We start from the raw sequence: 24,189 nt of genomic DNA, 5'->3' as shown, positions 1-24,189 counted from the left end.
CGCTTTTGTTTCTCTCCGACTCGAAGCTGAAGATGAAACAGATTTTGTTCTCCCAGTGTTTCAATTCCTCTTCTGTTCGTGAAAGCTCCAGTGAATTTATTTAAACTCACGACGTCGTTGACTCTGAACTCTGCTGCTGCTTCTCCTCCACGTGTTTTATCAGATGAATAAACTGTACGTCCCGTGTGTAAATGTTTTCATACTCTGTGAATGCTTATTTTCCCTGTTATCTCTTCATTAACAAAAAAGGATTTGAGAAAATACAATCAGTAACAAACATTTACACATGAAAATAAAAAATGACAAAGCTTGCCACTTCCGTTCTCCGTCTTCTGTCACACAACCAAAGTCTCCTCGACTATCAGCAGGACATTAAACTACTGTTTTGATGAAAGACTCAATATTTTAGTCATTTTTTAATCCATGAATGTGATGATTGGATTCATTTCTTAACGTTCTATGAACATCCGCTGCGTTTGGTCGGATTGAAAATAGATTCAAATATTCAGAGATAGAAAAGAAAACTAAGGAAAAACACATTTACACCTCAAGTAGCTAGAAACAGATTTATTTTTATTATATTGCCAATTAAGTTAAGAAATAAAAACTATACGCTGGTGTAACGTGATTAATATGAACTTATCAAGAAAACTGCTCATTAAGTTTACACAAATACTATTTTCACTTACATTATTTACATGGGGACATTTTTTGTCTTAGTGGATTAAATCTAGTTGTTTGTTTTCTCATGAGAATTTATCTGTTTTCACAAGAAACCATTAAATAATATTTTGTATAAAAACATCTTTAAAAATGTTTTACTATTTTTGTTTTAACGTTTTTCTCCAGTTGTGTCGGAAACAGTAAATAGCTAATGTCGCCCTCTAGTGGACGTTACAAGAATGACCGCCCTGCAGCTGTATGACTCCATCAACCAGTAAAATTTCATTCAACGTAGTTTATCTTTTGAAACTCATGACGTAAATGGTTGGTTTGGTATTTATATAGCGTCACCAGGACCTTTGGCCCCTGACATCTATGATAATAATTCATCTTTGAGTCCAAGTGACAACGGATCAAATCTATTAACATTCCCTGAAGGCAGATTTGAGTTCTGATGTTTGAACCGAACACATTTTCTGTACGACCACTTTTACCTTGACCTTTAACCTTTGACCTTTAACCACCAAAAGATAATGACGTCATGCTTGACTCGAAGTGAATGTTTGTGTCAAATGTTAGAACACAGATCTCAGGTCAGGCAGCAGCGTGACGTCCAGATCCTCGTGTGGAGAGTTCCTCAAACAAACTGAACTGAAATCATATGACATGAAACCCACTGATAGAAAAACAGGTTCATCTAAATGTTTGTCTCGTAACGCAGCGTGTAAATGAAGTAAACAAACAGAAACCACAGTTTAGTCTTTAAAGTTTTTATATTCTTCTTTGTCAGGAGGCTTTTGAAATGGCAGCAGGTCGAGTTCCTCTGCGATTTGCAGAAGATTTTTTTTAGACAGAAATAAGAAAAAAAACGTTTCATCAAAAAGCTTCTATCTCTTTTCTTCAGCTATGGCACCAGTCGGTCCGTCTGCCAGATAAACTACATCTAAAATAAACCACCGTCCTCTGAATGAACTTCATCAGACAACACCAGGATGAGGTATGAATCAATAAATGCTCTCGAAAACAATGAGACCAAAACAATAAATAGAAAAATCTGAAATCCTGCATCTTTTCCATTCAAAATTGTACAGCTGAATTTCTACAGTGCACTTTGACACACACTCTCAAACAGTGAACAGGAACAGTTCACCCTTTCAGTTTGTTAATTAGCGATTAAAAACCTCATCGCTGGCACATTTCTCGTGAAGTTGTTGGCGTCTGAGTGTCGAGTCAGCGATCTGACGGCAGCAGGTCGGAGATCCAGGCGGTCAGAGACAGGCGGTCAGAGACAGGCGGTCAGAGACAGGCGGTCAGAGACAGGCGGTCAGAGACAGGCGGACGTCAGTGCAAGTGTTAAGTGCCTCAGTAGTGAGTCGACAGAGACCGAGTCCCGCTGCGCTGAATGGGATCGACCGGCCTGCGTCCGACGCCACAGAAGTGGTTTCTCACACAATCTCAAAAAAATATTAAACATGATCAATTTGCATATAACACGCTTTCAACATTCTTTACATCATCTTGCAGCTTTAGGTCGAGAACATCTGTCGGGGCAACAGCTGGATTCCATCTGGTTCCACAGCTGGAGCCGCTGACGGCACAGGAATCCAAACAGAAACACAAAGAACATCTCAAAGTCAAGCTGAGGAACCAGTTGCATTGAGCTCGTTTACATCATAAGAACTGTGGCAAGTCTCGTATTTAAAAATAAATGTCTCCCATGATGAGCTCAGGTCCTGGTTATTGCAGCACCTTTATCGCCTGAAGCAGAGTGGATCAGACAGTGAGGTGGTGGTGGTGGTGGTGGTGGTGGTGGTGGTGTCTCCGTCCGCTGGTGGTTTGAGTTTTCAGGTTTGATTCCATCCTTCAGAGGATTTACACCTTTGAGCTTCTGAAGCTGCTCTCACCAGTCGAGGTTTCCTTCCTGACCTCCAGCGTCTGAGTGAGTCCTTCAGTCGGCTGATGAAGCTGCTTCTCACCCGCCCGCTCTCTTAGTGCAACGGTGGAGATCTCTCGGGGATGTGATGAAAATGGCGTCCAGCAACAAAATCCGGTTTCAGGTAAAACGCCAAACTCCCCGACATCCGGCGAGGTCGTGTCAGACGAGGACTGAGAGCGACTCAGACGTTAACCACAGAGTTTATCACAGCGTCACTTCAGATAGTTTCAGATGTGTCGCTCTGAGTCGCTCGGCTGCTGATGCTCTGGGACAGCTGTCGTCATAACGGCTTGTCGATCACTGCGACACCTGGAGGAGAGAGAACACAGGACAGAGTGAGACGGAGGGAGACATCACAACCATCGGGGGGAGAAGCGTCCAGCTCCAGGACGTCCCTCATTGGGTCTCCTGTGGACCAATCAGCTGAGACGTACCTGCGTAGCTCCGTCCGTTGCTCATGTTGGTGGGAATGAGGCTCCACTTGTCTGTGGCCGGGTTGTAGAACTCTACAGACGACAGGTTACAGGAGCCGTCGTCTCCTCCGATCACATAGAGCAGCCCGTTGATGGCACAGACACCTGGAGGACACAGACACAACAACACTGAAGCTTTACAGCCTCATTCCAAATTACAGCAGCTGAGTTTCCAAAGAACAATATGATCCTTGATGAAATCTTGAAAACAAAAATCTAAAATGATCCTTTTTGTGACATTAGCAACATTAACAACTTTTTAACTTTTTTAGATTCAGTGGTCATGATGATGTTGTGCGTGTGTGTGTTTGTTCTCTGACCTGCGTTTCTCCGACACATGTTCATGTCACACACCAGCCTCCAGGTGTTGGTCTGGGGGTCGTAGACCTCCACACTCTTCCTCACCAGAGGTCCGTCGTGTCCCCCGGCTGCAAACAGCTGACCGCCCAGCACCCCCACACCTGGAGCAGACACAGGAGGCTCCAGAGTGAACACACACACAGAGTGGTGGAGTGATGCCTTCTGATTTAACACGTCAGAAAGATGAGACGATGGAACGCAGCAACAACAGAGTCGTGCTTTTTATGGCAAGTTGTGTTTGTGTGGTCATGGTGAGTCATCACTCTTGTATTCTTGTGTGTAACATTTGTCACCGTCAGAGTCAGATTGTTGGTCTGTCTGTAGAAACTGATATAAAACCTTCCAACTGGATTTCAAGCATGAAGGAAACATTCTGACAACAAACTGAATTTATACTTAATTTATTTAAAATTTTCACGCTGTTAAAACACTGAAGTCAATTATAATAGTTAATCTGTTGCCCTGATTCTCGTTTGTACAATTACAGACGATGTCCACTAGGGGGCACTGAAGACCCAAAAGTCGGTTGGCAAAAACACAATACTGCATTATCTACAAATTATTTTAGTACCAAATGAGTACCAAATGTTTTTTTTTACTGCCTGTGTGTATTATGTACTGTACTGATATAAGCTAATATACATTTTATTGTAAATAAGAAATACACATACAATGGGAGTCGTTTATACACACACACGCACAAACACAGTTATCAACCGACATGTTACACACTGGCCATCGTTCAACAACCACAACTCTAAATTCATGAATCAATAAAGAACAGCGGGCTACTGTATGTGGGGGTAGGGTAAAATATAGATTGTGTGAGTGTGTGTGTGTGTGTGTGTGTGTGTGTGTGTGTGTACCTGCTCCACTGCGTCGTGTGCTCATGTCAGCGACGTAGCACCACTGATCAGTGACGGGGTCGTATTCTTCCACTGTACTGAGACACTGACGGGACGCTCCATCATAGCCTCCCACTGCGTACAGCTTACCTACACACACACACACACACACACACACACACACACACACACACACACACACACACACACACACACACACACACACACACACACACACACACACACACACACACACACACACACACACACACACACACACACACACACACACACAGAGACACACACACACAGAGACACACATTTGAATTTTCTGCCTTCATTGACGAAACACTTGTTGCAGCCGAGGTCACACAGATTTGATTCTTACCATCCACCACCCCCACCCCCACACTGCTGCGTCTGGTGTTCATGGAGGCCACGTACAGCCACTCGTTGGTTTTATAGTTGTAAACCTCGACTGTGGACAAACCTGGAGCAGAGAGAAACAAGAAGAGAGAAATGAACAGAAACTCAAATTGATCCAAACACTGATAGGATGGATAGAGAACGTGTGTGTGTGTGTGTGTGTTGAAGACATTTTTAAATTCAGCTGCTGGATGTGTTACGAGAAGAGAAAAGAAGAAAATGGCTCCTGTCTCTTGTGTTTACTGTCCACACTGGAGTAGACAGTTATATCTGCTCCCTCTCACATGCTAATGAGGGAGCAGCTGATGATACAGTCTTTCACTTCACCTGTCCAGACTTCACTGTCACATCCTTTGTCTCCACGTTGTTCTTAACTGAATTCTGTGGAAATCTGTTCAGCAGATTTTGTGTAATCTTGCTTACAAACACACAAACAAGCAAACGGGGGTGAGAACATAACCTCCTTGGCCGAGATAACAAAGCAAACTGCTGACAAAGATTTGAGCCACACTTGTGCAACCCTATAACGTGTTTGTACATGTGTGTGTGTTTGTGTGTGCGTGTGTGTGTGTGTACCTATACTTCCGTTGAAGCCCCCCACAGCATAAAGTAAATCTGCCAACACAGCAGCTCCCAGTGTGCTGCGTCTCTCCTGCATACTGGCTGCCGCACTCCACTGGTCTCTTCCCCCGTCGTACACGTCCACCGTCCTCTCGCGCAGGGAACTGTTAAAGCCCCCGACTGCAAACACACGTCCGGCCATCGACACAACGCCTGGGGAAGTACACAAAACTTCAGGATAAAGTCAAAGATGGTGCAACAATATTTGACTGGTTTTTAATAGAAGGGGCCAAATGTGAAACTCGAAAGCTTCGTCTTTACGGAGATTGTTTCTGTTCACAAGCCGACACTTCAAATCTCATGCAACAAAATCCAGTTCAGCCAGGACCGACAGCACGTAACCATTAAACCCAGTCACCACACACAAACACGGACCTGCCCGACAGCGTCTGGATGGGAGGTCGGCCACTTGGTACCAGCGGTCGTCCTGGAAGTCGTAACGCTCCACACTGCGAATCGCCTTGGGAGCCTGACCGCCGACTACAATCATCACCTGTGTGTCCCACAAACACACAATCCCACCAGACAGTTGAATCTATTAACCGTGTTTACAGAAGAGGATGAACTGATACTGTGGCTTCACGTTGAGAGCAGCTTGTGACGTGTGTGTTCACCTTGGGGATGCTGACCGGCGTCCTCGGCCGGGTCCGGTCCGTCTTGATGAGGTGCCGCTGGTCGGCCGGCAGCAGGTGATACTTCATCGCTTCTATAAGGAAATCTTTACAGGTGTTGTTGTTCTTTATCAAAGCTTCTTCCTCCACGATCTGAAACCAGGAAACATAACTGTGAGTGATAAATGTGAGCCGGTGAACAAGCAGGAAATATTGACTTAGTTTGCTGTTTCCATTTAAGCTCTGACAAATCAATACACTTCATTTTATGTTCAAATTATAAATCGACTGAGGCAGAAGAGCCACATCTGAAGGGGGTGAGGCCGATAAACCTGCTGCTAAGTGTTGGATTTGTCTGAATTACAAACAAATCTTCAGACCTTCCCACTTTGATGAGCAGTATTTCTAGACATCCTATGATTTAACATTTCTTGAAGCCTTCATGACCTTCAGGAGGTGTATTCTAAAATATTTCTTATTTGAGGAGAAAAAGAATGTGGAGAAAGCAGAGGAAGAGTGGAGATTTCTCTTCTACCTGCACCAGGTAATCCCTGGACAGCAGTGGAAGTCTGACATGCTCCATCAGTTTGGGCATGTGCTCCAGACGAGCCGGCTTATCGTGCTTGATCCAAGATATCATGGCCTCAAATACCTGGGAGGGAGATGGAGAGAGAGGCAGAGGGGTATGAGAGAGGGAGCAAGTAAATATGGAACATGTACAAATACAAGTAGAGATGAATAAAGAGTGAATGTTTGAATTTTATTCACATTTCTACTTTCAGACATAGAAATACAGTGATTTATTGATGCTGGTGCTCGTTTGTTTGAAACGTTATGTCAGTGAAAGCTTCTTCAGGATTATAGATCAAAGGAGAGAGAAATAATTGAGTTTAAGACTTGAGCTGAATTTTCTCACCTCAACACAACGGGTCAATCACTAGATGAACGGGTGTGATCGAGGGTTTTGGAAATTAGGTTTTACAACTTTGATAAGGTGTGAGCAGCGGGTTTCAGCCGCTGCTCGACAATTAACACGTCTGAAGCTTGCAGACGCTCTGACTGGGAATAGTGCACATGACACCAGCACAACAATCAAACTCAGTGTTTGTGTGAAAAGCATCAATCAAGGAAGCAGATACTGTTCATTCAGAGTGAAATGCCAACAGAGATGCTGGCACTTCACTCCCAGCTGGACGTCAGCTGACTCAAGGTGTCTGTGACTGTGACTGTCTTGTTCTACACCCGTTTCTATCTAAATCAGACTCAGATGAAGACACCACACCCGGTCTGGGATCTTTTGTTTGAAACTCATTGATTTACATACTCGGTCATCTCCTGTTGGCCTGTGGAGCAGCTACACTGAGGCAAATGAGCGACTGAGCACGACTCCTGTTGTGGACAAAGGAGCAGTAACGATGACTGTTGAAGGAAAGAGGATCGATACTCTGCTACAACAGGGTTTCAACTAGCCTCTGACTTCTAAACTTAATACAATAAAACTCAACTGCATTGTAATAAATGTAATATTTACAGACCAGACCACAGCCTGTTTAGCTGACTTCACTTATACCCGTACACACTGTAATTAAGAGCATGTCAGGGGGGAAAGCAAAAGTCACAGAGTTTGAGAAGTCACTCTCACCTCTATAGCAACAAATACTAAACAAGATGTGGACACCTCAATATCTATAAATTGTGTGTTAATCCTGCAGGAATGAATTGTAACTCAGTTGAAGCTGGTTTGACGCTTCATGGACAGTGTGATGGAAGTGTCTGCCTCCCTCTGTGTCTCTGTCTGACTCAGCGAGCGGTGGACTTGACTGCTCCTGTCCCGACAGCAGAGTGACACACAGATGCTCCTGGTGAAGATCAGCAGGAGGAGAAGCCGTCCTCTGGATTATGTCTCCTGGCAAAAGCCATCTCATCAGAAACGTGTGACGAGGATGTAGTTAATAAACCTGTATTTCTTTAACAGGATTTTCAGACTTGATACAGACTTCATTCTAACTGATTTCTGCACTGCTGGTTTGTCATCTTCTGTACATTAATTAGTCAGATAGTTATGATTCACGATTTGTTTCTTCTTAACAACTTATCTACCTTTCTCTAATCAGAGAAAAGTGCATCATCACTCCCCTGATTCATGAAGTTTACCCTTAAAAAACTGTTGCTTCTGCTTTGTAATGAAAGGGAGCTTGATAAAGTGCAGCGAGATACTTGGGAGTTGTTTCTTTTATTTCCAATTCATGGAAAAGTATGTAAATCAGTTTTCACCCTGAAGGAAGCCGACAAAGTTTGAAGTGTGTGTCTGTATCGTGTCATCTGACCTTTTCCTCTGTGGAGACTGTGAGTTTGTCACTGGCGATGAGGCTGCACACTTGCTGCAGAGTCAGGCCCAGAAACTCTTCACCCTGCACCACGTCTGTGAAATGCTGCTCTGAGAGACACAAACAAGCAACGCAACAAAGTTCAACCTGAAGCTCAGTGACATTCAAACACAACACTCAACACTGATCCAAGCTCAACATGTGTCTCTGATATCTTCTTCATCATTTAACACAACCAACATCACTTTTTCATCCTCTGTACACGTAGCAGGTTTCCAAAGGTTTCAGCTTGTTTCCGGGCTGTTACATAAAAGTCCCACCACCTACCACACCTCTTATACATGCAGTGGCACAGATGACTCAGGATGTGTGGTGTGAACAGCGAGAAGCTTACCAGCGTATGCGTGGGACTGGTTGAGCAGCTGGATGCATGTGTGCAGGTCAGCGAAGGCTCTGATGCCCAGACAGTTGGTGGAGTGAAGCTGAGACTGAAGGAACTCGCAGCAAACCTGACGAACGTCCATCAGCTGGAGGAGGCTCGCTGCTGGCAGCAGAACCTGCACAGAGGACACACACGTGGCAGCTCGGTTCATATCTGGTGTTAGGTCAGCTCACATATGACAGTAGAACAGCACATGCATCTCATGAGAGCACTTATTATCAGATCTCTAACTTTCCCTACACTCCCCGAATAAATAAATTAAATTAGAGGCAACACTGACTGGGTTTGTTCCAGGACTTTCAACCACAACTTGAAAGTTCCCCCATGTGAGAAGGACCTCATTCAACAGACAGACACTGAAAACACTGATGGTATATGTTCACATTGGCAAATACGTGCAACTGATGCTGCGTCTTTGTTTACCATCAAGAAATACAAGACTGACATTATTATAATACACTAGATCAATGCATCTTCTTAGTCTCACATGTTGCAATAGTTAGAATCGATGAAGGTATTTGTCAGAGGGATTTTAATATTTAATAACCTTATGGCTTAACTCTGCTGTCACCTAGGCTCTCTAAGCCAGTCAATTAGCGGCACAGGCGGGTTGGCTGTGTGTGGTTAAGAGAGCGATGCTAGCAGACACACATCCCTTCATGTAAGCTTAACTAGGTCACACTGCCTCTGTCTAGACCCTCACTCTTCCTAGAGTGTGTGCTGTTAGCGTCTCCTCTGGTTTTCCAGCTGTACTGAAGCCTTATGTTTTCAAAAGGGGAGCATCAGGCCCACTGCAGCTATAAACACAAACAACACATTCACTAACTGAGCTCTTTATTAGGACCACTGTGATAATACTATGTGCTCTCTGATCAGCCTCAAACTATAGCACATCAAATTCTGATGATTTTCCAGCTGTACACTCATGCAGTGTATCTCACGTCCTAATAATCCCAATGGTGTTCTATTAGATTCTGATCTGGTGACTGGGGAGGCCACTGACACCGTCCTCATTGTCATGAGAACCTTATTGCTTCAATATATGGAACATTATAAAGTAACATGTAGCCATTAGAAGATGGTAAATTGTGACTGAAGACAGATGCACATGCATACAATTAGATGGCATTCAACACAAACATTGATTTGTTTTAATGATCACACAATTTGCCAAGAAAACACTCCTCACACCACCACCAACGCAAGCCTGGATTCACACAGGTTGCATGCATTCAGCTGATGACGCCAAATTCTGATCAAACCATCTATGGCTTTCGTAGGAAATCAAGATTCATGGGACCAATACGTGGTCTTCTACTGTCGTAGCTCGTTCACATAAAGGGTTACACATTTCTGTGCCATCTTACGTGCTTGCCTAACCACCACCAGTTGAGAGTGTGGTTGTCTGAGCTACTGTAGCCTTTCACTCAGCTCCCACCCGTCAGGCCATTCTCAGATTTCTCTCATTGCCTCACAACATTCTGAGAAAGAACCTCAGGATATCAGAATCATTTTAACCAGACTCTTTGGCACCACAGTCAGTCACTGAGATATTTTCCCATTCTGCCGTTTGATAAAGCTACTGGCCTGTACATGCATGATTTTATGAGCCGTGCTGCTCCCATATGATTAGCTGACTGGGTAATTGATGCAAAAAGTATAATAATTACGGGATTAGTGTTGGTACAGAGTAGAAACGAAACGTTAACGCACTTCTTTATCGAATATTAGCCTCTAGTCAAAACACACACGTCACACATCTGCAAGTGAGCCAATCAGGCAGGCACGCTGCGAACAGTGGGAGGATTTCCTGTCTCTCTCCATGCACACTTCCTGTGCTAATAATCAGAGGAAGTATCCAGCCTGCCGCTTGATCCCGGTGCACGTATTCAACCCTGCAGCAGAGTCATGCAGTTACCAAGAGTTAGTGCCACAGTGATAAACAAGGCCCCAGTCCTGTGCTTTCACAGCAGAGCACATCTCATGAACATTACCAGCTCTGCAATAAAGCTCTGCTCCGCAGGCAGGTTCATGGCGGAACTTTTACTGGAAACCAAAGAGGTAAAAGAGATCAGGCCCATGACACGTTAAAACACTGACATCTGTTAAATCATTCAACAGATAAAAACAACCTTTTACCAAAATGGGATGATACGGTTTCACATTGTGTCTCATACAAATTTACTTTCACTTCACAGCAACAATATAAAGACTTCTTCTTCCTCCCTTACTATTTCTAGAGTTGATTTTTGTTGCCATTTGTTTAGTTCCAACTTGTTATGATATGTCTCCGTCTTATGCAGATGCCAGTAAACAAAAACAAAGGTCCGCCCACAGAGGAAGGTCAAGAAAACAGCATTAAGACATTTCCTTCAACAACACCAACATTTTTAACTGTGTGACTAAAGCTTAGTTCAGCAAAGAAACAAGTAAAAGTAAAAACCGGAAAACAGTTTTTTAACCCACTACCTCCCCCCTTGCTTTTCCTCTTTATGAACACACACACTCACCTGGACGTTGTCTTCTGTTACCTCGATCTCAGCAGTGTAGATGTAATCAACAAGTTTTTTCAGGGTTTGACCATCCACCTCTCTGATCTCCACCTGTTGGGCCTTGCTCTCACTCATATCACCTGCATATAGAGAGAAACACACACAGCTAAGCACAAAACAAAGCACACACACGTCAGATATGATGCTGAACAAACGTCAGCTTGTGTTCACCTGTAAACATGGCACAAAAGTAGGGGCTACAGGAGGCCAGGACCACCCTGTGAGCTGGCACTTCAACGCTGCCAGCGATCAGCTGGACATCACACAGCATCTTCTTACTGAGGGATGAAATGACACAGAGAGAGAAAAACATTCATACGAGTTATCTATATTTTCTAATTGCTTGGGATAAGTTGTAAAAATAAACATGCAAACAGGAGCCAGGAAAAGGATTCATCAATGAAGTATGGGTAAGATGGCTGTCAGTGTGAATTACTAGGGTTTCACTTAAAGATGCCTATTGAATATATGGATTTGTTCCAGGCGGGAAGAGGTGAATAATCCCAATTTTTCAATATCAATAGATCAACCACTGCATGTTTTGTTTTTAAGACATTTAAGAACAATAGTCGAGTAGAACTAAGGAAGCGTAGATTTTTTTAAGGCAAGACGCTCAATTTGATGCATCTTCTTGTTGAATTGGAGTTTTTTTCTGCTTAAGACAGAGTTGAGTATCGGTGCAATCTGGTCTAAAATAAGCTTTTTTTCTCAAATGTTTCTATCAAGATGTTTGTGAATGTATCAGCTCCTCATCAGGACATTTCCAGACAAACCATGAGAACCAAAGGTGACCCCTGTCTGACCTACAAAGCAGATTAAAGCTTCCTCATTGCATAGACTACGGCTGGCCACAGTGAAATGGCCATATGCATACTGGTTTTGATTTTCTTTCTCTGTATAGGGACAAACACGACTGACAGCAACACACCTCCTCAGGTCGTTCATCAGCTGAAAAGCTTTCCTCATATGCGTCTGGTTGAAGGTGTGCATCCCTCCATTCATCGTGTCCTCCTCCGAGTCCGTGTTGCAGTTTGGACGCGGTGAGGCCGGTGTGGCCACCAGACTGGAGAGACATGAGAGGCAGTGCCTGGGTCATTGGAGATAGATGACGACCCAACAGTTAAACAGAGTACTTCATGGATAATCTACAGAGTTATGAAAAGAGGACGGGACAGGGATGATACACTGCAGGTGGTGACCATAGTCGATTTAGTAAATATAAACTGGACGTGAGTGAGTGCCACTGGCTTGTTCTTCTGTCGGCTCATGTTAGAAATTTCTAAACGCTTGAATGACATCACTGACCCATTCTCACATAAGTGACTTACACATTCTCTTGAAAGACATTTAAATCCAGTGAAGATTTCTCTGAATAGCAAATTATATCCGAGGTCTCTGATCTGCATCAAAAGATTGTCATTCTGCACAAAATTTTGCTTTATATAAAAATGAATACCAGGTTGGAAAATATGACTGATTTAGTAGAACATAAAAAGAGGATCGTATCTGTTTGTGTTCGTCAATTTTGGGGAAAGTTATCAATTAATAAACAGTGGATTTATGGAAAATTTTGATTCACAGGTCTCTGGTAACAGTTTGAATGATTGAGGCTAAATCTGGCCTCGGCCACAACCTCCTGGTCACAACCATGACTTATTCACACTATGAATAATGTATCTGTCAATGTCATTATAAGGTTTAGTACTTCTTCTCTCAGTAACATGTACTCAATCACTGTGAGCCAGAAATCAACCAGGACCAATGTACTAGGAGTTGTGTGTAGTTTGACTTTTCAGGATTTGTATACAAATGTGTGTCTGTCTCCACTGTGCAGGAACAACACACTTCATTCTCTGGACTCATTACAACCATACAACCCATCTGTTGTCCACATGAACAACTTTGGACAGATAGTGATGCAGCACTTCCAAAGCAGGGGGGGTTCGGTTGAGTTAAACACTTCAAGCACGTGTCTGTGAATTAAGACAAATTACACAAAACAGCTTCTGTGCGTATACACATCAGGATGAGTCAGACTTTGGCAGAACGTGTGTGTGTGAGGTCGTTTGGGAGTTTTTGCAGTTCCAAGTTGTCAGGTGAGCTAGCTGCTAGCATTGCTAACCACAACACAGCATAAAGCGAACGGTAGCTTCCGCTAGCTGCCACCAGCGGCTGCTCGTATCGGGGTTATCACGGGTGTTTGGATGCAGGTAAACGTCCCACATGGCGGGTCCGTGAGAAGCGAGCTGGTGTCAGTCGCCCAATTTGAACCCGGGTTCTGAGCAGCGGGGCTAGCTAACTCCCCGAGGCTAACTAGTCAACAAAGCTAGCTTGAGTTGTGGAGCTTGGCAAAGTGTCTCTGGCTGCCGCTGCTGCTCTGTGCTCGGTGTGGCCTGGAGCGAGGTCCGGTAAGCAGCGGGAACCACGAACGTACCGGAAAACCGGCAGAGCTGAGCCAACTCACCCCAGCGACACACCGTCCATCCTCCGTGTCCTCCCCTGGTCCTCCCTGGTCCCCCCGGAGCGCAGCAGGCATGAGCCGCACGGAGATCCTGCTCTGCCGAGAGGACTCACTCCGCTGGAGAAAGAGAAATGTGACCGGTGTGACTGACGTGGGGGGAAGCGTGTGTCATTCTGAAGTTATTGTTCCCACACACACACACACACTCATATATATATATATATATATATATATATATATATAAACACTGAAGGACAAGAGGTGATACACAGTTTATTAAAAACAAACAAAGGGATTATGTAATTTGCTATTCTGTATTTTTGCTTGTTGTCACTGATGTTTTTAATTCTTGTTTTCACTGTTTTGACATGGGTTAAACACATTAAGTCATAATTATTATTAGCAGTAATAATAGAAGTAGAAGTTGTACTATACCTTTCCTGTCTTGTTCAGTTTCTATATCTACTCTTTTTCCATCAAATAATTGTTTTATTATGGAACATTTTTAATAATGTACATTTTGTGTCCTGTGTTGTTTATATGAATTACAACATCTACTATCAACCCCTAACCCAAACAGGAGAAGGCGAATCTACAGAATAATCCCAGTTTTTCAATATCAATATATCAACATCTGCTGTCAAGCATGAACATATGAGCTCTAGAACAATCCAGGTGATGTTTTAAAACATTTAAGAACAAGAGTCCAGCAAAACCAAGGACGCGTGACTCTTGTAAGTCAAGAGGCTCAACTTGAGAGGCAGCTTCTTGTTTAGAGGGAGCTTTGTGCTCCGGCCTGTTCAGGCTCCTCAGAAGACCAAGTGCACTCTGGTGTCTCTTCTGAAAGGAATTTCTGCTTGAGGGCTTTCTCCATCTCATCATTTTTTATTTATGGAGCAGACCCTACAACCCCTAACATGTTTGTAGAGGGCATTGTTTTTCTCAGTTAAATAAATACATTATATTTAAAAAAAAATAATAATCCAATCAGCAAGTTACAAAAATAAAAACATGGCAACTTGGCTGAATAGCAATAAGTGGGCCTCAAATCCTAAAGTGGTCCTCGAGATCCAGAACCAAGTTTCAAGTTTCATTCCAGCTTAAATGCACTGGTTGCTTTGGTGCTGGAACTGTTTATACCTCTCAGATGTGGGACAGGTTCAGAGTCAAAAATGAACATGGAGAAGCTGCATTCAGTTTCAACCATTTATACCAGATAAACTCTGCTCCCCTTTTTTTTTAACAAAAGCTTTATTATATTTTGCTGTTAAAGATCCTAATTATGTAATTTCATCTTGACTTTTCTTTTATACAATATGTTGTCTTAGTCCATTTTTATGTCTAATGTGCAGCACATTTTATTATTTTGCTCTTAAATCGTACTTTCTTCACCATGAAGGTTTAAGGTAAAACATTTTATTGCAATGTTTCATAGAGCAGTGTGATTAAAAATGAGGAAATCAAACCCATGACTTACCGATATGAAGTATGCAAGAATATAAACCGACCTCCACCTCCTTGGTTATGTTTTTTTGTTTGTTTGCAGGGTTACACAAACTACCGGCCAGGTAACCAGGAAGCTTAGAGGAGCAAACCCATATGTCATGGGTCATTGCGTTTTTCTGTGATTCTTGGGAGGGGGTAAATCCAGGACTGTATTATTTCACCTTCTTTAATATTGCAAGATGGGAAGTTTTTCGACCTTTCCGAGAGAATTAATGGATCTTGATGATAAAAACACTCAGACATGTTTCTGGGACTGGTATTTATGGATGTTTGGATTTTGGTGCTGATCCTCATGAAATCCTACATCTTATGAATTTAAATGTAGTTTCATAAAATAAATTGTTGGGAATTGTGGAAGTTATGTGCTCTGAGTGTCCTTATTTGATAAAAGCAGACTTACTTCCTCTTTAATAGTCCCTGCTTGTCTCAAAAGAAATCCAATCATGTGGATTTACCCAAAAATGATTCTCTCCACTAAGGTTATTGAAATAAAACAAGGTCATAACTTTACAGCTGTTCTGTCATGGGTTCCCAGCTACAGACAAGCTACTACAGAGAATACGATTCAAACGATTACCAAAACCAGTTAATCTGGAACACCCTGCTGTCAAGGTTAAACTGGAATTGTACTTAATAAAAAAATATATATATATTTTAAATCAGTAAGTTAAACATATTTCACTTTGCAACCATGTAGGAAAAATGTCAATGGATCAAAGGTTGTTTGTATGTTTATTGTATTAAAAAAGGCAGCATCTGAACTTATCAGCATTACAGTGCTAATTTTGGTGAAGCACAATCAGCTTCCTCTACCTCCAGTGTAAAATGGCCGATGAACACGAGATGCACTACTTCTCAGACAACATCGCCCCCCGGTGGTGGCGGCTCATATCGCAAGATCCCAAAGTACTACTTCCTGGAAAAGGTCCCTCGTGGGTATATCAATTAAAAACTTGCGAGATTAGATGGCTTTTCAAAACATTAAAAACTTTAATAAAAGCAGAATACAACATATGGGGCGAACTGAACACATGGATTTCAAAAACAGTTTTAATTTAAACAAAAGCCCGGAGGTCTAATTGGACGGGATAGGTGGAATAAAGTCAATCTACAGTCAAACAGAACAGTGCGAAAAAAAAAACGTTGAGTTGTTTTTTTTAAGATCAAGAAATTCAAGCAGTCGAGTCCCACGTGGCCAGACACTTCCGCCAACTTCACCTAAAACCCTGAGCTCATGAATCAACAGTAAAGCATGTCTGCAAGACAAACAAACTCACATCTGAGTGGAAAAGCCGTGACTGACATGGATTACAAAAAGTTCAAAACAATCCACCCCACCACCCAAAAAAAGACATAAAGTACAATTTAACAATTCACAATTCTTAGTAGTAAAGTCCATGTGTGGAAATAGAGGAGGTCGGGGGGGCAGGATCCAGGAGGACATTCTCATTCATTAATGCATGGTGGGTGATGGGCCCTGAACCACGAGGACCATCGCACCCACTCCCCTCCACCTGGGCTTGTGTACTGTGTCCGTGTGTGTAGATTCAAGTTCAGAATTCCCCCCATATACATCTCACAAAATGGAGGGTGTCACTGATAACCTCCGCCGAAGCCGCCACCTCGGCCGTAGCCACCGCCGCCCCCTCCCCGGTTGTAAGGAGCCGCGCTCCTGTAGGAATAGCTGTCCGCCTTCATTGCACCATAGTTGGACTGATGCTGTCCGTAGCCTTCCCCATAGTCCCCGTTGTTGTAATCGCCACCCTGGCCGTATTCTTCATAGCCTCCGTAGCCCCCTCCGTAAGCGGCTCCTCCGCCGCCGCCGTTGTAACCATCCCCGTACCCGTAACCGCCGCCGCCACCGTAACTGGCACCGTAGCCTCTCCCGTAGCCGCCTCCTCCTCTTCCGCCACCGAAGCTCTGCATCCCTCGGCCCCGGCCTCCTCGGCCGCCGCCGGTGGACATTTCCTGCTTGGTCATGGCCTTCTTCACCTCCACCTGGTTCCCGTCGATGTCGTGGTACTTGGTGTTCACCGCTTTGGTGGCAGAGTCGCTATCCTCGAAGTAGACAAAGGCGAAGCCCCGCTTCCTGCCGGTCGTTTTGTCAGAGATGATCTCGGCCTTCTCCACCACGCCGAACGTGGAGAAGTAGTCGACCAGGTGGTCCGACTCGAGGTGGTCCTTCACGCCGCCGACGAAGATCTTCTTGACATTGGCGAGGAGGTCCGGCTTACCGGCGTCCTCTCGGGCTATGGCTTCTTTCAGCTCCACGTTTTTGCCATCGACAACATGTGGCTTAGCCGCCATTGCTGTGTCGGCCTCCTCCGGCGTCGAGTAGGTGATGAAGCCGAAGCAGCGAGACCGGCCGACCTGCGTATTCATGACCACCACGCAGTCGCTGAGCGTGCCGAACTGCTCGAAGTGGCCGCGGAGGCCATCGACCGTGGTCTCAACATTCAGTCCTCCGACAAACAGCTTACACACAGTGGTCGACATGTCTGACTGTCTTAGGGGATGGAAGCCTAGGAGCGTCGCTCTTCTTCTTCAATGAGACGCATTTGGGCGTTCCGCTCCGGTCGCTCGCCACCGTAAGACGTGGCAGTCCCTGATTGGTCGTCTTGAAAACAATCTCCACTCTGATTGGCTGAGGAGCGGTGTCCGTTGCTGGTGCTTTCACGTCCTGTCGGAGATCTTTACTTCCTTCTCTCGAAGCGGTGTTTTTCAACCAGTGTCCTTCATATAAAAACATAAAGCACCATTACGCTGCTTTGGTATTTCATAAAAAGTATAAAATCCATCAATTGATGTAAAAAATATTTCATAAGTTTGGAGCACAAGCTTTGCTGCAGTAATATCACATGACAATGTAAAAGACAAGGTGAAACTATGTCCCATATACTTTACTTATGTACGATGTAAAGGCCTCTCTTCTTAAAATATACCAGAAATCTGAACTACAGCTTAACAACAAATCTCCAGCCACAGCCTGTAAATCAAATGTTACATTGAAATAAAACATGAAATAATCAAGTGTCCACAATATAAATCAAACAAAACTGCAGCAATCTGGCATCACCTGAGGCTTAAGATGGAAACTCATCTTTAAATACTAATTATCATACCCACACAAAAGCAACACATTTTCCCCTATCAATATGACATTTGTTATATACAATTGACAACTGATCCCACTGGTCTGATGAAATAAAAAATGGAGCACCAATTCACTCAGCCAACAACAAATGTCTTGCATAATAGTTTTGCAATCTTCGGTGACCAACACTAACCCTAACCTCCTTAGAGAGGTTGCTGACTCCTTAAAACACAAATTCTTTATAGTACCATATGTAAGACGTGGTGGCTCTGCTCAAAATCTCACATCTGTGCGGTGAAGTTATGAGGTGCAGTGTGGCCGTGATCTTACAGCTTCTGTTTTTCACAATAGACGAAACTCGTCTTGCTCTCCTCCTCCAGGCTGATGCAGGCAAATAAATCTTCAGGTTGCTTCTTGAACTCATTTCATAAGATCTGCATCACATTAAAGCATGTTGCAACACGCCCATGTTATAAGGAATTGCTTGCTGTGATCACTCACTGTAAGTTCTTCTTGTCAACAAGAAATCTGCAGTATCAGTTTACGTTTCCGCCGAGTTGTTAAACCGGGCCGTCAAGCTGGTTTCTTTACGTTTTTTTAATTCTGCTTTGTACTTTGTTTGATAAGGAAGTAACTGTGTGTAAAGCGTTACTTATATACATATGAAAACTAATAAAACGCACATTTCAACTGCCACATGCTGAGATACAGAAAGCTGGCTCCAAATAAGTTTATCACACAGCTTTCCTTGGTTTCCACTCGAGGCAAATATCATAACATTACCAGTCCAGCCAAGCTGCTCACCAATACCAGCACAAATTTAACACATTACAGGACAGCAAATAATAATCCACCAATGGGTCTTTGTCCTCACAAGCCTGAACATATACTCAAGATATTCAATGACCCTGTGTAACACGTGTCCCCGGGAGGGGCATTCAAACAAACCATGCTCAATGAAAAGAAGTAATACAGCAAGTCTGTTGGTATAAAAATATATATAGATTTATTTTTTAAATCAAGAGCCAAACCATCTTAACAGAGGTTTCTTGTCCTAAGGAATGATCAGAGGCATCATTGACCTACAAAAGATAAAACAGAAATTTACACGCCATTCACCAAGTCATGTATCACTCAACTCAAGTACAGTAGTTTTGATTAGATCAACTTCATTTAAGGAATATACTTTCCTCATATTGTGCTGCATGAAACTTTAGTTATGTTTCATAAGCACCAATTCAGCATGTACAAATTACATGCCAATTACTTGGTGAGCCCTCGTGCAATTACTCGAGCTCACTTTTTAACACTAAGATCATTTCTGACCTGATCTGTTTGCATAAATCACTGAAGCCCAACTTGCAGCAATCTTATAATTTGACTGATTCCCCCCCCCCAATGACCGAAACTATAGACTTTGATATTTGCTCGAATGAGCCAGTCTCAATCCTTCCTGTTGGTTTTGCCCTGAGTAAATGCACCATCACTGACATACCTGCATAATTCTGTTTCCTGTTAATCACAAACCTAACCAGAATTAAGAAGTGTTCTCAGGTCATGGTCCAGAGCCAGTTTGAAGAATATTTTGTGCGCAGAAACTGTTGGAAAAAGGCAACTATAACATTTAACTGTAATACCTGAATAAACTTGAGGTCGAGTAATTTTGTATAACTTTTTATTCAAAGTGAACAGACATGCAAGTAGTAAGGTGGGCATTTAATCAGAGTGGCAAGTTTCCATCATTGCTCCCCATTTTGAAGCAGGTCTGCTGACAGTTGTTCCTTCTTAACTGATATGACCAATAACGTCATTCAACTTTATTTCTGCTCAACCTTGAAGAAACAATAGATATTTAGTATATACATTTAATAGTGTGTTGACATAATTTATTGTACTTTGAAAACTTATCTTGAGTGTATCTGCATCGTCTGAGGACAATCATTTTAATACTTACATAATTTGCAATGTATCTTCAAATAACCCAGTACACTTTGGGTTTTGCGGGTTATACTTTTAGTTTGTTGAAACCAATAAGATTCTTTTCTCATTTCACTTGGAGTAATACCTATTTAGGCAAGTTAAAGTAAAAATAACATTTAAAAAAGGGAATCCACTAATGTCCACAACCTGAAATGAGAAGTTATATTAAGTAATATTCGCAGTAATAAAAAATCAGAGAAGGCTCAATTCACCCAAAATCTAAACTTCTCAGGTCAATAACCCTGTGCGCTGCATTCATAGTCATTTTGACCACACACTGGAATCCGTTGTGAAATTGACTTCACCTGAGGGGGAGAAGACACAGCCTCTCTTGGTCCCCCCCGCCAGCATGGAGACACACACCCCAGTCGTTTTCAGGGGTGATGTCCTCGTACCCAGGTTACCATAGCAACCTGGAGGAGATGGGAGAGAGACAAAGTGAGTAACTGGACACAGCATAGTTTTCTGGAGGAGACACCAATTTACTTGCTCCATTTAACGGTGGAACTAAATTTGGGTCTCCTACCGTCCAATTTAAGTTCATAAAAGACCAAATTAAGTAACACCCCTTAATTTAAGATTAGCTAGATGTAAAAAGGCGCATTGAGCTATGATGAGTTAAGTCGTTTTAAATAAATAGTGCGCTTGTGCACCAGGTCAAAGATATTCCATACATGGTTGACCAACACAGAGTGAAGACAGGTTGATTTACATACCTAGTTTGCTGGATGTGGAATTCCTAAAGAGATATTTCAGACTCCTATCACAATCGACCCCAGGTAATCAACAGGGTCTTGAAGTATCCTACAAACAAACTGCTACGGCTATTTTGGCTGGGATAGCCTACTGGAATAAGGAAGTAAGAACACCTAAATGTAGGAATAATCAAAGATAATTATCAGAGCCCTCATGTCCACATAAAGATATGTATTAAAATATGTTAAAAATGAGAAGAAATATTAAAAAATATATATATTAGCAAAGGTCAAACCCTACAAAGCCTACATGCATTGGCTGCGGGTAGACTACAACCATTCATTTCACCCACCTGAGAGTAAGGGAATAAACTGCGGGGATGAACTAAAGAGCAACAAGGAGAAGATAAAACCTGTGGATAAACTTGAGGAAGCCTGGTTAAATAATAAGTAAAATAACTAAGCTAAGTGGTATAACGTTTTATTTAAAATGAACATACATAAGCATACCAAAGTGTTTTAACAGTAGATTGGATCTCCAGACATGAAAGTATACAATATACATTAGATATTGCTACAGGTAAATGGAAAAATGAACAAGACTTAGGTTGAAACTAGTACTATGCGTGAGGAGTTTGAATACAATATAAGGGGAAGGAAACAAGGAAACTGGATCCTGCAGTGTCACGTTCCCGCCTTCATACAAATCGGTAGTTTCAGTCAGATCTATGAAATCACATAACATGCTTTCTCATACATTGAAATCACACTAGGTTTACTTCAGGAAACAAAGTATAATCTAAATTGCTTTTAAAAATGTCAGCAAAAAACAATCCTACATTGAAAAAGCTTTCAAAAAACAACGAGTGAACGCAAATAAAAAAATTAATAACCTAATCGACGACCACACTGGCGTCTGTGTGGGTCCATAAAAGGGGTCAGTGTGTGTGTTTTATTCTGGTTTACATGTCCTAGTAGAACGGCAAACAGCTGCTCGTTATTATCAGTCTTGCTGGGAAGTGACCTTCCTACCTGTTTGGGGTCTTCGTTATGATTAGAGGGGGTCTCTGTGTCCATATCTCTGCCATGGTTGGGTTCCACGACAGACGCCCCGTAACTGAATTTGAGTTTAGGCCGGAGGTCGGTTGAGGTGGGGGATGGGTGGTCGGGTTTCCATTGTGCAGTCTCGTTTAGTAGCCACCGCCGCCATAGCCTCCTCTCGGGTAGCCACCGCCGCCGCCACCTCCGCCGCCTCCTCTGGTGTAGGGAGCCGCGCTCCTTTGGCTGCCGAAGGGCCCTCCCTTCATTGGGCCGTAGCCGGAGGTGTGCTGCCCATAGCCGCTTCCAAAATCGTTGTAGCCGTTTCCACCACCATATCCACCACTTCCCTGGTCTCCATAGCCGCCGCCATATCCGCCGTATCCTCCTCCGTAGCCGCCACCGCCGCCGCCATTATAGCCCCCGCCGCCATTTCCATAGTTGTAGTTGCCGTACTCCCTGTTGCCGTAGCCATTTTGACCACACCGCATGCCCCTTCCCCGTCCTCCCCCCATCCCCATGCCGCCTCTGCCGGACGCCTGCATCTCCTGCTTGGTCAGGGCTTTCTTAACCTCGACTTTGTGTCCATTGATGGAGTGAAACTTCACCACGACCGCCTTGTCGGCCGCGTCGTGCTCGTTGAAGTACACGAAGCCGAAGCCCCTCTTCTTGCCGGTCTCCTTGTCGGAGATGACTTCGGCCTTCTCGATCTCACCGTACTGGCTGAAATGGTCCATGAGGTGCTCCTCCTCGATGTCGTCTTTCAAGCCACCGACGAAGATCTTCTTCACCTTGGCGAGGGCCTCGGGTTTGTTGGCGTCCTCCCTGGCCACGGCGCGCTTCACCTCGACCGTGTTGCCGTCGACGGTGTGCGGCCTAGCCCCCATGGCGCAGTCGGCCTCCTCCGGCGTGGAGTAGGTCACAAAGCCGAAGCAGCGCGACCTCTGCAGCTGCTTGTTCACCACCACCACGCAGTCGGTCAGGGTGCCGTACTGCTCGAAGTGCTTGCGCAGGCCATCGCTGTCGGTGTCCACGTTGAGTCCGCCGACGAAGAGTTTACAAAGCTGGTCGCTCATTTTCAAACAAAGGAACCGAGACGCTGGTTGAAGTCAGGCAGTCGTTAGGTAATCTCAAAATGGTGGAGGAGGGGGAAGAACGCAGCAGAATTTATACCGGAGAGCGGCTCGAGGAAGCGGCGCCTCCTCTTCCGGTCCGCGGGGAGCTCTTTAGCGCGTAAACAACTCTATACACGTAGAGCGAGAGAGAGAGAGAGAGAGTTGTTTACTGATATAAATATAAAAAAAAACTCCAAAACAAGTAAGAAATGAGAAATAAAAATATGGATGATTTCCATAAGATCTGTCCTTAACCAAAACATGTAATAAAACGATGACTCGTGTGTTAATAAAGCTTAAAAGCGGATTCCACTTTTTTTTATGTTATTGTTTGGGGTTTAAAACATTTCAGTGAGAACCATGTGTTGCTGGTTTGGATTCAACAGTTCACTGGGTTCACAGATCCATCTTTCATTCAGAATTACATCTTTCATTCATACAATAAAATTGAACACTAAAGGAATAATACAGTTGTGAGTTGAAAACAACCAAATTAACTGTTTAATAAGGTTATCTTATTTCACACGTATTATGTCACTCTAATTTGAGTATTGTTGAATTTGGACGAATGGCAATCAATTAAAATATTTTTGTTGAAACCTGTAATGATATTGTATTCACCAAAGAATGACTTGAACGATCAAAAACTGACTCTGATTAATCAGATTTGGGAATGATTAGTTCACCAACATCTAAATCCCTCCCGGTGGCAGTGACCATCATGAATTTCTGGCTTTGGAAAAGTCCGAGGATTTATATATTTGTACTGCAAAATATTATAATTCTTGCAGTTTACTCATAAATCATCATGAACTATATAATAAGTTTATATCCACATGCATGCTTAAGTTTTTCACTGCTACACCCTCCCCCCCATCCAAAAAAACATGACTCCAAGCTTCCTTCGTCCATAGAGATTCAGGTGGTTTCAGGTGAAAGACACAACACTTTGCATTTCTATGTGAGCAGTGCTGCAGTGAATAGTTTACCTCTTCACACCTTACACAGCTTATGTTAATGCTGAGTTCAGAGCCCACAGAGCTG

General features: G+C 43.3%; 3 protein-coding genes across 5 annotated transcripts; all 3 read right to left on the bottom strand.

Annotated features, from left to right (window-relative positions):
• Positions 1 to 1,417: 1,417 nt before the first annotated feature.
• Positions 1,418 to 13,876, bottom strand: klhl3 (kelch-like family member 3). Of its 2 annotated transcripts, none has more exons than XM_053429450.1 (15): positions 13,721 to 13,876; positions 12,185 to 12,343; positions 11,428 to 11,534; positions 11,215 to 11,336; positions 8,657 to 8,819; positions 8,263 to 8,372; positions 6,471 to 6,587; positions 5,939 to 6,088; positions 5,700 to 5,817; positions 5,280 to 5,477; positions 4,666 to 4,767; positions 4,299 to 4,427; positions 3,393 to 3,533; positions 3,034 to 3,177; positions 1,418 to 2,908 (listed from the first exon to the last, which is right to left on the bottom strand). In XM_053429450.1, the coding sequence occupies exons 1-15, from the start codon at positions 13,738 to 13,740 to the stop codon at positions 2,880 to 2,882; spliced, it is 1,809 nt and encodes a 602-aa protein (XP_053285425.1). In that variant the 5' UTR covers positions 13,741 to 13,876; the 3' UTR covers positions 1,418 to 2,879. The 2 variants fall into 2 exon arrangements, with proteins under 2 accessions (XP_053285425.1, XP_053285426.1); XM_053429451.1 differs by having other exon boundaries at positions 12,185 to 12,319; positions 13,721 to 13,868.
• Positions 13,877 to 15,938: 2,062 nt separating this feature from the next.
• On the bottom strand, positions 15,939 to 19,158 carry LOC128446512 (heterogeneous nuclear ribonucleoprotein A0). Its single transcript, XM_053429604.1, has 2 exons — positions 18,566 to 19,158; positions 15,939 to 17,956 (listed from the first exon to the last, which is right to left on the bottom strand). Exon 2 carries the CDS (start codon positions 17,717 to 17,719, stop codon positions 16,817 to 16,819), a length of 903 nt encoding a protein of 300 aa, XP_053285579.1. The 5' UTR covers positions 17,720 to 17,956; positions 18,566 to 19,158; the 3' UTR covers positions 15,939 to 16,816.
• Positions 19,159 to 19,296: 138 nt separating this feature from the next.
• On the bottom strand, positions 19,297 to 23,212 carry LOC128446510 (heterogeneous nuclear ribonucleoprotein A0). 2 transcript variants are annotated; one of them, XM_053429603.1, is made up of 3 exons: positions 22,025 to 23,212; positions 20,603 to 20,710; positions 19,297 to 19,399 (listed from the first exon to the last, which is right to left on the bottom strand). In XM_053429603.1, exon 1 carries the CDS (start codon positions 23,104 to 23,106, stop codon positions 22,183 to 22,185), a length of 924 nt encoding a protein of 307 aa, XP_053285578.1. In that variant the 5' UTR covers positions 23,107 to 23,212; the 3' UTR covers positions 19,297 to 19,399; positions 20,603 to 20,710; positions 22,025 to 22,182. The 2 variants fall into 2 exon arrangements, with proteins under 2 accessions (XP_053285578.1, XP_053285577.1); XM_053429602.1 differs by lacking the exon at positions 19,297 to 19,399 and having other exon boundaries at positions 19,976 to 20,710.
• Between the last annotated feature and the right edge of the window lie 977 nt (positions 23,213 to 24,189).

This window comes from Pleuronectes platessa, chromosome 8 (assembly GCF_947347685.1).
Source record: "Pleuronectes platessa chromosome 8, fPlePla1.1, whole genome shotgun sequence".
NCBI lineage: Eukaryota > Metazoa > Chordata > Actinopteri > Pleuronectiformes > Pleuronectidae > Pleuronectes > Pleuronectes platessa.
The sequence above is the reverse complement of the archived record's forward strand: the minus strand, read 5'-3'. Positions and strand labels throughout refer to the sequence as shown.